Source organism: Populus alba, chromosome 11, assembly GCF_005239225.2.
Source record: "Populus alba chromosome 11, ASM523922v2, whole genome shotgun sequence".
Taxonomy (NCBI): Eukaryota; Viridiplantae; Streptophyta; class Magnoliopsida; order Malpighiales; family Salicaceae; genus Populus; species Populus alba.
This window is the reverse complement of record NC_133294.1, coordinates 15,899,609-15,911,646: the sequence shown is the minus strand read 5'-3', so window position 1 is coordinate 15,911,646 and position 12,038 is coordinate 15,899,609. Positions and strand designations below refer to the sequence as shown.

The 12,038-nt window shown below is 35.6% G+C and overlaps 2 protein-coding genes across 3 annotated transcripts; one reads left to right on the top strand and one right to left on the bottom strand.

Annotated features, from left to right (window-relative positions):
- Nucleotides 1–1,591: 1,591 nt before the first annotated feature.
- LOC118047577 (transcription factor bHLH123) lies at nucleotides 1,592–4,756 on the top strand. 2 transcript variants are annotated; one of them, XM_035056916.2, is made up of 7 exons: nucleotides 1,592–2,181; nucleotides 2,376–2,988; nucleotides 3,169–3,279; nucleotides 3,386–3,451; nucleotides 3,586–3,651; nucleotides 3,803–3,853; nucleotides 4,015–4,756. In XM_035056916.2, the coding sequence occupies exons 1-7, from the start codon at nucleotides 1,880–1,882 to the stop codon at nucleotides 4,162–4,164; spliced, it is 1,359 nt and encodes a 452-aa protein (XP_034912807.1). In that variant the 5' UTR covers nucleotides 1,592–1,879; the 3' UTR covers nucleotides 4,165–4,756. The 2 variants fall into 2 exon arrangements, with proteins under 2 accessions (XP_034912807.1, XP_034912808.1); XM_035056917.2 differs by having other exon boundaries at nucleotides 1,594–2,181; nucleotides 3,172–3,279.
- A 3,450-nt stretch (nucleotides 4,757–8,206) lies between these two features.
- Nucleotides 8,207–11,754, bottom strand: LOC118047497 (NAD(P)H dehydrogenase (quinone) FQR1). Its single transcript, XM_035056800.2, has 4 exons — nucleotides 11,566–11,754; nucleotides 9,757–9,850; nucleotides 8,861–9,123; nucleotides 8,207–8,735 (listed from the first exon to the last, which is right to left on the bottom strand). Exons 1-4 carry the CDS (start codon nucleotides 11,586–11,588, stop codon nucleotides 8,504–8,506), a joined length of 612 nt encoding a protein of 203 aa, XP_034912691.1. The 5' UTR covers nucleotides 11,589–11,754; the 3' UTR covers nucleotides 8,207–8,503.
- Between the last annotated feature and the right edge of the window lie 284 nt (nucleotides 11,755–12,038).

Genomic DNA, 12,038 nt, shown 5'->3' with positions numbered 1-12,038 from the left:
AAAAACCTATTGTATATCCCATTTTAACCATGAATCTAAGTATCGTGCTTTTGCATGTACCACAACTAAACTCCTTTTGGCTCAAACATTTCTTTTGTATATCACAATGGCCTTTTCTTTTATGTTACAACAAAAATGCCACTTTTTTTAGCTCCAACCTTGTATCTTACAAGTGGGCTAAACCTATTGAATTAAACTATCATTTCCTTTGAGAACTTACTGTTGTTGGCAAACTTCAAACGTAGTATGTGCCCTCTCACTTATGTGATGTCGACATCTTTTCAAAAAGTGTTTTCCAATGTTGTTTTGATTTTTTTTAGATTGAAGATTCACATTCATTCCAATCTAACAATCAACTTGTGCGAGGGGTGGGGGTGGAGCTAGGTTAGAGGGGGGGTGTTCATGATACTTTGCCTTAATCAAAGGCTTTCTATGTAACTAATCGCTATTTATAGGTGATCCTATTGTATATACTTTCCATGTTTTAACTTCTAATTGATATGTGATCAATTCATGCAATCTCTAATATGTAATTAATTCATGAATTTAATAAAATTACAAACACTCACCGCTTTACATGTGTGGTGGTTCTCATCATACCATCTCAATTATGAATTTCAAAACATAGTTTTCCTAAAAACATTTTGATAAAATTAGTAATAAATCATAGAAATTTCAAGTTTTGAATGAAAGGTTTTTTTAGGTTTTGTTGAGTTCAATTCAAAAAATTTCATGAATGCATATAAAGTTTTTGTTTTTCATGTGTGTAATATTGAAAAAAAAAACACTTTGTAAATTAAATCCCTATCTCATATAGGAACTATGTGTTTTTCCTTGTCCATATTCCTCCCTGTCTGATGGAATGAGCAAAATTTCATGAATAATGCATGTATTTTGGTACATCAGAATCCGGTGGATGCATATATAGCTTATTGCAAATTCCGGTAAATGAATTGAGGAAGTGAAGTGAAGAAACTTTTAGGTTAGCATCATTAACTTGTTCTAGTACTGTGCACGTACGTGTGCTTTGGTGCCTAGCACTTTCTGAGCAATGTAGTGTGAAGTGATCATGGCTCTTCGATTTCTAAAATAATTGTCCCATGACCGAAGGTATAAATTAATTACTGGATGTGATTTTTATCAAACTGTTGCAACTATTACATATAATTGTGCAGATCTATAAATATGTTTTTTTTTATGTGAAATCTATCAAGATAATTTTTGCCATTTGTTAAACTCAGAAATAAAATATCTCATACCAAAACCCCATGAAAACAACCATTAAATATTAAAAATTGCAGCTGTAATACCTGTATAAAATGAAGCTCTGTACATGGAAATCATTGCTTTGAGGAAAATACCAACTATTATATATTATAATAGATGATGATGATGATGATAACAGTGTGAGATGGCTAGCATTCCCTGCTCTATGATTGGCCCAGTGGCTCCAATTAACACAAGTGGATCCTAACCTGGCATGATTTCATAGGCATGGCAATACCGTATCAAAATATACTATTCTTTGTGAACTTGTTAAAAGGAAAGGCAGCCAGGCCAAACAAATGAATAAAAAAATAATAAAAAATAAATATCAAAAAGACATTTCCTTAGTCACTCAGTCACACACACAGAGAGAAAGGTCAACCGCCAACATTCCGGTTAGTTCTTTCGTTAGCACACCACAGGACCCAGATGGTCGCTTTGGCTACCACTCCTATATATACTCGAGTTTTGCACTGAACGGTTTTCTATCATTTTATGTAACCATAGAAGCTAAGTAAAAGCATCCGAGAAATCAAGAAACAAAGCACAAGAATCTTGCGCACAACAACCACACAGAGACCAGCTTAAGAGAAGCAGTCGCTATAGTCAAGCCATGGCAGATGAGTACACAAGCACAAACTGGTGGGATTCATCTTCATCAAGCAGGAACAGGTTTGATAGTACTGGATCATCATCTACAACTTCGGGACATACTAGTTTAGGAAGCTTTGCTTGGCCAACAGAAATGGTTGATGTCAAAGGAAGGTCTTCTATGGAAACTGTTTCAGTCTCGGATAGTTCTGTTGTTTTCCATGATTCCCAGAAGCTGCAACAAGGCCATGATTCTTCTTCCGACTTGCATATGATGGGTTTAGGCCTCTCTTCACCAGCCATTGATTGGAATCAGACCTTACTGTAAGTTCACATACAAATACACACTTGTAACGCTAGCTCGGTAGCTAGCTATGCGAGAGTTTGCTTCATGTGTATACTTTCTTTGTTTCTTTATATGCATACCTACCGAATTTAAAGTGACTACCTTTTAATTAATACACTCCATTATTAAAAAAATATAAATATCGAGTTTAAAGCTTAAATTTTTTTGGCAGGCGCGGAGATAAGTCTGAGAGCAGTTTTCGATCGATGCTACAAGATAATTTGAGTTCAAGCACCAATTATCAGCAAGAAACTGGGATTGGATCTTCTCAAGCTCAGTGGAGATCATCAGAGAGAGTGTTCGCTGTGGTCAGTGGAGACTCCTCTATGAATGAGTTTAAGCAAATGAATCGGGGCTTTTCCTTAGATCAACCACAGTTCAGTCCTCACGGGAGCTCCAGTGAAAGTACTGTGACAGGTCAAGGCTTGCAGTCTAGTTTCCCAATGGATTCTTCAGGTATATATGGAAGCCCTTCAACTATGTTGCAAGGACTATTGGGATCAGATAATCAAGGACAGCAGTCTTCGTTCGACAACCGATCGATGGGTTATGCATATGGGGCAAATTATGGTGTTAGCACTAATGAATTGTTGCCTTCTTGGTCTAAAATACCTCAATTCTTGAGAAATTCACCACCCAAACAGCCTCCTCATAACCAGTTGCACCTCTCCAATAATGCTCCCTTTTGGAATGCATCTTCAAGTGCCATGAGTGATGTCCGTCCGAGCTTTTTCCCGTCGATGCAACCGCAGTTTACCACATCCAATTTCGATGAAAAACCTAAGGTATGCAAATATAAAATGATAATGGAAGAGTACAACCAGGCATCTTTACGCCTGAGCCTTGTATATATATATAGCTAATGCAATTTACAGATATTCGATTGATGGTAATTAATTGTGCTTTCAAGATTAGGGTTTGGACTATTGAGATTGATAGTTTTTGGATCACTCGTTTTTTCGAAGCAGAATATATCTGAAGTACGGGATTCGAATACAGCAGTAAAGAAAAGTGGGGGTGAAGCAGGAGCAAAAAGGCCAAGAAATGAAACACCATCACCTTCGCCAGCTTTTAAGGTACAAAAAAACTGAAGAAAAGATTTTGACAAGATGAGTCTATACAAGCCTTTTATCCTTTCCATCATTTATAGACATGAATGAGAATTAGTAGCTTTGATTATAGGCGAGGAAAGAGAAGATGGGGGACAGAATCACTGCACTCCAACAATTAGTTTCACCTTTCGGAAAGGTAAGATAACTCTCTTGCGTTTTTCTGCTGCTCACTCTCACGAAGAGTAAATAGTGACAGATCATTTTCATTCTTGAATCATTAAAGCTTATCAATGATTGTCTTTTTGGCCTGTGATCATGTTATCATGTCAGACTGATACAGCCTCGGTGCTCTCTGAAGCTATTGAATACATCAAATTCCTCCATGAGCAAGTCACAGTAAGTGATCTTATACAAATCTTGTATCCTTCTAGTGAAAACTACACCAAAGAAATGATGCAGGACATGAGTTGTAAATAATGCATTCATCCATTAAGTGTAGATTTGTCTAGCATTTCTATAATATTCATCTTCTAATTTTATATTTCAGGTCTTGATCTCCCCATACACGAAAAATGGAGCTCCCATACACCACCAGCAGGTACAATCATATTCTCCCTCCAGAAGTATATAATCATATATATAGTAACTATCCAACGATTATTCAATACTTAACTATAAATTCTTCAATTAGTATCAAGGACTAAGAATCTTTTTTTCTGTTCATGAAATTGATATATGGCATCTTCTTTTTTGCTGTAGAGTTCTGAGAAGTCCAGGGACTCTGAAGGACAAAAACAAGATCTTAGAAGCCAAGGGCTCTGTTTAGTACCGGTATCGAGCACTTTTCCGGTTACTCATGAGACCACAGTTGATTTTTGGACCCCCACATTTGGAGGGACTTTCAGATAAAAGGAAAGGACGATGGTAAAAAATTCGGGCATGGGAACAGATTCTATGCAACTAGTGTATATGATCTTATCAAAACCCTAGCCAAGTTGGGAATGATAAGATTAACGATATAAAAAAATAAGGAACAGAAAACAGAGAGGCCCCATATTAAATGTAGTTCTGGATGGAAAAGAACACTATGTAGAGAAACTGTGAAAGAGAAAGAAAAGGAAATGACTCTCCAAGGGTACACGCGGCCAGCTACAGGCAAACTGATATTTTTGTTTCGACGGCAAGAAGTATGTTAGCGCCAGTTTCTGTGTTGATCGAGAAAAAATCCTCTCTTCAGATAAAATCTTAAAGGCAGGCAGGCTCACTTACCATATCAGCTAGTACATTCAAAGAGATTTAACACATTTCTGGGAAAGTCAAAAGGATGCATATGGCCAATGTTTGGAAGTATATTATTTGCTGTAATAAACGTGGGTCAGGAACGAAAATAGGTGCTGATTTTAGGGAAACTACTGTCAAGAAGTTTTAGTTTAGATAACATTAATCTGTTATTAAGTAGCTGAGTTTAGTAGAAGATATATAAAGAAACTCTTGTTTTTTATATTTTTTTTCCTACTGCTATATATATATATATATATATATATATATATATATATTATCATGAATAGAACTGGCACTAGCTTCAGGTTTGATTTAACTAAGAGGGAAAAGGAATGAAAGGGAATAATTGAATTCCAGGATAGGGAGTGAGTGTGGGAATGTCATTTGATTGGAAATCTCACTTTTGATTTGTTTATGTGTTTGGAATATTGTTAGTGGAAGTCAGAAGGTGGTCCACACCTCCTTCTCTTTTAGGTTTTTATTTTCTATTTCATTTCATGAGATGTTAGGGATGGAGGTATGTGTGTGTAGATGCTATCAGTCTCTACTTTTGTGCTTTTCATCCAATGGCCACATTGTGGGGCTTCCATTGGAAGGTGAAGGCAAGCCGATTATTCATTAATCTCTCCTACTTTCACACGTAGAAACATTAAAAAAAAATTAGTGCTGATTAATTTTATGCTTGAGACTGCTGGAAACTATGAATAGATGATCCTATTTACTTATTTCAAGGGTTGCTTGTTTGTATTTATGAATTATGATTAATGGGAACACAAGAAATATATGTTGTAGGAGGAAAGTGGAAACTTTGATGTTGAATTCTTCTGAAGAAATTAAGCAACAAGAAGATGGGTAAAAGTTTTTGTATCAAATGACGGACTGGAGAGAAACCATTTATCTTCTTCCAATCGTTGCAATGATTGATTTCTGTGTATAAATTTGAGCAAACAAGGGCTCAAGTTGTGATGATTTTTGTTTTCAAGACACATCTGTATACGAAATATGGAAATCGATTGTGTCAAGATGCCAATCAAGAACGAATGAGAAAAAAAAATGGCGAGATTCTTTCGGAGTAATTATTTGGAATTAATTTGTTGCTTTATCCTCTAATTGTGCAATAAATTATGATCTTACATCATGAAGAAACTTATAGTTTTTTAAGCTCAGCACCGGATTCGGGACCTTATAATTAATATATCGAGTACTTTATGATTTTTAAAGTTACTGAAAGTTACATCAACTTTACTAAAAAACATAGAATCTAAGAGTTGATTATTGTTTCAGCAATATTACAGTCTTCCATGTGACTTCAAGATATCAGAAGCTTACTTTCCTATCTATATATTTGTCTTCTATTACAAGTTTTTATTGATTCTTAAATGCACTTTTTTATAGTACATGTACAGATATCAAAATCGAGCGGAATAAGAAGAATGAAGAAATACGATAAAAGGATATTATTTGAAATTATTAATACTCTTGTAAGACCGGGATTTACTATAAATACACATCATGTAAATCTAATTTGATACATAAAAAAATATAGCTCCTCGTTCATATGAATATAGATACATTATCGAATCACAACAAATCTGTGTTTTCTTTCTTGTTTTTCTCTCTTTTGCAATATTCATATTTATTTCAATCTACTATCCTGCCAAGCTGAGTAATTACAATATTAATGTTGACAAAGAGCTTGGAAGGAATTAATTATAGACATTCCTTACTAATATAATATAATGTCATTAATTGGGTTATATATACATCATATATTGCAAGATAGAGGATATTACACTTCCACATGCATGTGATTCACTGATCATCCTGGGCACTGGACCTCTTCAGGGAAGTATAGAGGAGTAGAAACTGGAGACCGCTCCAGTTACTCAAATTGTCAAAAAGAAATTTCCACAAAAGAAAAGATGAAATCTGTATAAACCCTTCAAGGAAGAAGGATCGAAACAAACAAAGATTACTCTAGGAGCTTTGTTTGATTTAATTCTTGCACTTAAAACATATCTTTCTCTTAAAGTACAGAAAATTTTCAATGTTCACGAGCATCATATCCTTTTTTTCTATTAATATAAATTTAAGACATAAATTCCAAGGCTAGATACCACTAGACTAGCTAGACCAATCGAATCCAATGACATTGCAACAAATAGAATTGGTTTTTCAGCTTGTTTAATACCATCATTATCTTGCATTTAAGTATAGCTTTTGCCTGCTCATGTTCAGTCAGTACTCATCATGTGAGTTTAAAGGGACTGTTTCCTCTTTGATCGTTTCATCAATTGGAAACCTTATTTTCAAAGTTCCATGAGCTTTTTGTCAGCCAGTGCTGCAGCAAAATTACCACTGCATAATTTTTTTAAGATTTAAATCTAAAATGTATCGGAAAGGAGAACCTTATTTAGAGAGAAAAAGTGGAATCTTGTAGTTGTTTAGGGTAAAAATGATTGCCCTAAGACTCTTGTTCTGGGTAGTGCAGTGGGGTTAAAAATGCATGTTTTGAAGAGAGTTTATATTTGTCAACTTGCAAGACAATGAGTGCTTGAGATTTTTATTATCACTACTAATGGGCATCCAACTATGCAAGCATGGCATGAGCATAAAGCAGAGAAGAAGATATGAGGTAATACATTACATCAGCCTAGCTACCTTGGAAATCGAGCACAGAATTTAATGTCGAATCATATATTAAGTTGAAGATACTGTAGTACAAAGTTTTATTTATTGGTACAAGAATTGATTACTGCATAAGCAGAGAAGGGAAGTCAAGCATTTAGGTAGAGAAAGAAAAGCTATAGGTAAGTCACACGTAAGAAGTGGTGAGACTGGAGAATTCGCTTGCTACCGGATGGCTGGCCGGATTACGGGAAGAAACAGCTTTGAGAGTTACAACACTTCTTCTGGTGACAGATGCCTGATTGCAATGATAATTCGAAGTTCATTGATTGCAAAGAAGCCAAAACCCTTTTACGTGTTGGTTGTAAAACGATAATTTACAAGCTAGAACAAGGAAAAGACGCCATCATGTATTGCATTTGCACCATGTTTGACAAATCCATGCAATCCAGAATCCGAGTGGCTGAGAAAAGCTTGCTTGAGGGCACGCTTTTTAATGAGACGAACAGCCTTGTTAATTTGGAGATTCGTATTCCGAGAATAGGTTGGTTCTGATCATATCTACTCGGAGAACAATAACTAAATAATAAATGATTGATGAATCAAATTCCTCTTAATATTTACCGGACCATCGTGTTTTATATATTTCTTTCAAGCATGAACATGAAGGTGAGGTTATACTTTATAGCTGGTGGAACTTCGACTGGATTAACTTTTGTTAGATGTTATTATTCTTGATGCTTTGTTTCACTTGGCCTCCTATGACATCATGTTTGTGTTACGGATAGCTGGTAATTTTGAAAATTTTTAATTGTTTTTGTGTATTTATTATTTTAATGTATTCATGTTAATAATTAAATTATTTTTTAAAAAAAAATTATTTTTTATATATTTTCAAATGAAAAACACCTCATATTAAAAAATCAGGGTGGCAGGCACTATCAGCAATGGCAAGATAAGGAACTTTGACAGAACTATGGTTTAATTTCATAGATTGATGCTCAGCTTAAAGCAGGGCTCTGGCTGGCATCAGCTTAAAATGGAAAAAAAAAACTTATTTCATACGATTATGTAGATCTTAATGCTTTTCAACATACAAGAGAGTAGATTAAGGTAAAGGTCCTGAAAACAGAGGACGGAAGAAATCAAATTATAATGCGTTGGGGAATGGAACAATGGAAGCACAATCAACCTTGTGATCATTGGCAATTAATACTATCGTATTACACACATACTAGGCATATAATAACCAACAGATCAACAATTATTCTTTGCAAATGCATATTTTATGAGAGTAAAAAATGGAAGACCAGCCTGTATTCTTGTAATCGAGTAAGACTTATGCAGCTCCCTTGAGCTTCTTTGTGATGGCAGCAATGTGCTTGCCCTGGTGGAAAGCCTGCTGCAGTTCAAGCTCGGTTGGCTGTCTTGAGCCATCCCCAGCAAAAGTTCCTGAGCCATAAGGACTTCCACCTTTAACCTTCTCCATCTCAAACATGCCAGCACCGAATGTGTAGCCAATGGGAACGAAGATCATCCCATGGTGAACGAGTTGGGTAATAGCAGTCAACCTGTAACAATCTCAGCATTTTCATAAAGCGTCGTTGCTTTCACTTTCTAGCAAGTTTTCAAGTAAAACACTTAACTTGCTAACGGTGGAAAAAGGTAATTTGCTAACAGTGAAAGAGGGACTTACGCTGTGGTCTCTTGGCCACCACCTTGGGATCCAGTGCTTAAGAAGATTCCTGCAGGCTTGCCAGCAAGTTGCTGTGCTTTCCATAGACCTCCAGTTGCATCCAGAAAAGCTTTGAATTGGGCGGCCATCATTCCAAATCTTGTTGGGAATCCAAACACAAAGCCATCAGCTTCTGCAAGTTCACTAGGTGTAATGATTGGTACATCACTCTTTGGTGGTGCACTCATCATTCCTAGCACCTCTTCTGGCAGTATCTCAGGAACCTGATACACATGAGGACTAGATAAGCACATTTTTTTGCAATATCTTAAAAACCACAAGGAAGAGCCTCTGCTTCAAAAAATAATCCAAGAAATTTCGGCATTGTTCCAAAACCATGGTAAGCAACAGACTGTGACAGCCAGTGGAATTTTGTGCTTAAAATGATAAGTAGCTGTACCAATCAATTCAAGTAGAAAACTTGAGAAAAATTGAACTGAAAGGATTTCCTAGCCACCAGTTGAACTATCAAGTTGCATTCCTATTTTATTAGATTACAAACTTGAGTGGCAAACCAGATGAGAAAACTTGGGACGTGGGAGCAACATTGGGATAATTAAGAGAGAGATTAAAGTGATAATACTGATCGTCAAAAATGCAATGACATTGAAAACCTTCAAAACTGCATGCAGCAGTTCACACAAAGCATGGGATCCATGGATGTTGATGATGAATTCTGATAACCACAGAACTTCACAAGCAGACAACATTTTTATAAGCAAGTCAAGATTCATGTCTCAAAGGAATCCTAGTTCCTTTTCAATCTAAAATTCTAGTGGCATTCTTCTATATATGTATCATCATATACAGGCTACAACATGAAGGTAAACTCAATAGTTCAACATATACTTCCTTACCTGCCATAATTTGGCCTCAACACCTTCAACGGATGAAGCCCCTTTCTTAATCTCTTCTGCCAGTTTCTCTACATGCCCGTACATGGAATAGTACCTGTAGAAGTTATAAGAAATTTTATGAGACAGATTATGAGGAGAAAAGTCCAAAGCATGCGTCTCACCAAAGCATGCTTCATCATAACCTCATCCCTAAACCCCCAAAAAATGAAACCTCAGTAACGAGAAAGAATTTGAAGGAGAGATTGTAGCATATAAGAATAAGTTGCATGCAATCGCATATTCACAAGCTGTTAATAACAGTCTTTGAAGGTGATGCCTTTCCATCATGTTTTTAAACCCAATCGAATATCTGTCCATAAGATCGTCTAATCCAAACCAGAAGTTGGTCTTCTAGAAAGTATTTGCATAATACGAAAACCTTAGATAGCAATGGTTAATATATATAGAGTGCAATACTTGGTGTACCATACATAATGATCAAACAGTACAGCAGATGAGTCCTTAAGATATGACAAATAACATGGGACCTCATACCCATTACATTCAAAAATTTGCAACAGACGACCATCAGGCCACTGAAATGAGTGAGTCATATGTCATGGTTACTTTGGACACAGTGAGAAAATAGATAAGGTTGACTTTCATGCTTCATCATGCCTAAACTGACACAGCGCCAACAAGCTCACCACATCATTTAATCATGTCTTTCAAAGAATTGACTTACTATACATGTTATGCTGTAATGTCTGGATTCTGAGAATTCTAGATCTGCAAACTAGACTTACGCGCAAACATATCCCCATTCAAACACCCCCTACACCCAATTAAAAAAGTAAGAAAATAAAAAAAGGAAATACTCTTTGTGTTTTGTATTCTGTTAGCAATAAACCAACTGACCCCAATAGACCATCCCACGAAATAGTGGATACCTAGATAGTGCCCACTAGCCCACTATGTATGAGATTGGAAAAGACTTCATACCAATAACATGGCAAGAACTACCAGCTAAATTGACCATTCTTAGTGAAATAATAAAGTGTCCGCAAACCAGTACTATATCCATGCAACTGGTGAAAATCATGAAAAATCGTAGTCTGTACTCTGTAGCAGCAGCAAATGCCTTTCTTTTAATGGGGATTTAGACTGGATCTTCAGAGAATTATTATCTCAACTAATCTATCAAAATTTTATGGAACGAGAGAGCTAAATATACTCTAACTTCAACACTTAAGCAACAAAAATTTGCTTCCTCCAGAGCCTTTAAAAATATTTACTAGTGGAAAATACCAGGCAATGAAAGGATTGCCAGATGAACAATAAACGAGCAGCAATAATTTTTTTTTATATAATTCTTTTGGGTTACAGAGGAGAAGATCGAAGTTGAGACCGACTCACTCAATAAATAATTGAGTTAAATGTTCGACTGACATGAAAACAAGAATCATGTGAATACCGACAAGACCTCGAACTCCATTGCATTCAAAGATCCGAAAAATCAACACCGCACATTTATATCTTATCTTAGTCATCAAGCATAAGATGAGCTTAGCAACACTGATTAATCCACAAAATAAAAAAATAAATTAAAATTCTAAACTGCATGATTAATTAGAGATACAATACAGATCAGACACTAAAAATCAGAAGAACTTATTAGAAACAAACAAACGCAATGCAGGCTTTAAATATTTGCAAATGAATCAATAGAATAAACCCTTGCTCAAATCGGGATTGAATACAAGTAAACTAATTCAAGGTTATAAGAGATTAGAAATGGAAAATTAAGAGTATAAAGAGAGAGAGATTTACACAATATAGACTTTGGTTGCCATTGATTTGGAAGAATTTTGCAGAGCGAGCGAGCTATACTACTTTTGTGCGTGTGGTTGCTTGTGTGATTTTAAGAAGAGGAGGAGAAAAGGAAGAGAAACGTTGATGATTTTTTAGCATAGAAACTGGTGGGTGGCCAGAACGCGCATTTATAGAGTTGCTTACGCCTTACGGAGGGGAGGGAGAAGGAGGGAGATTAATTATTTTTTTGAAATATTATTCTGAATTAAATAATTAAAAGAAAAAAAAACACAAATAAATAATCAAAGGAAAAGGACAAATAAATAATTATTCAATATTGGCCAGCTCTAAAAAAATATAAGTTTTTGTTATTTTCTCAAGTTCTGATGGGTGCCGTGAAGAGAGAAACGGACGAAATGCATTTAATTAATTTTCAAATCGAAATAATTAATGATTAATGATGATGATGAAATGTTGTGGTCATGCTTATA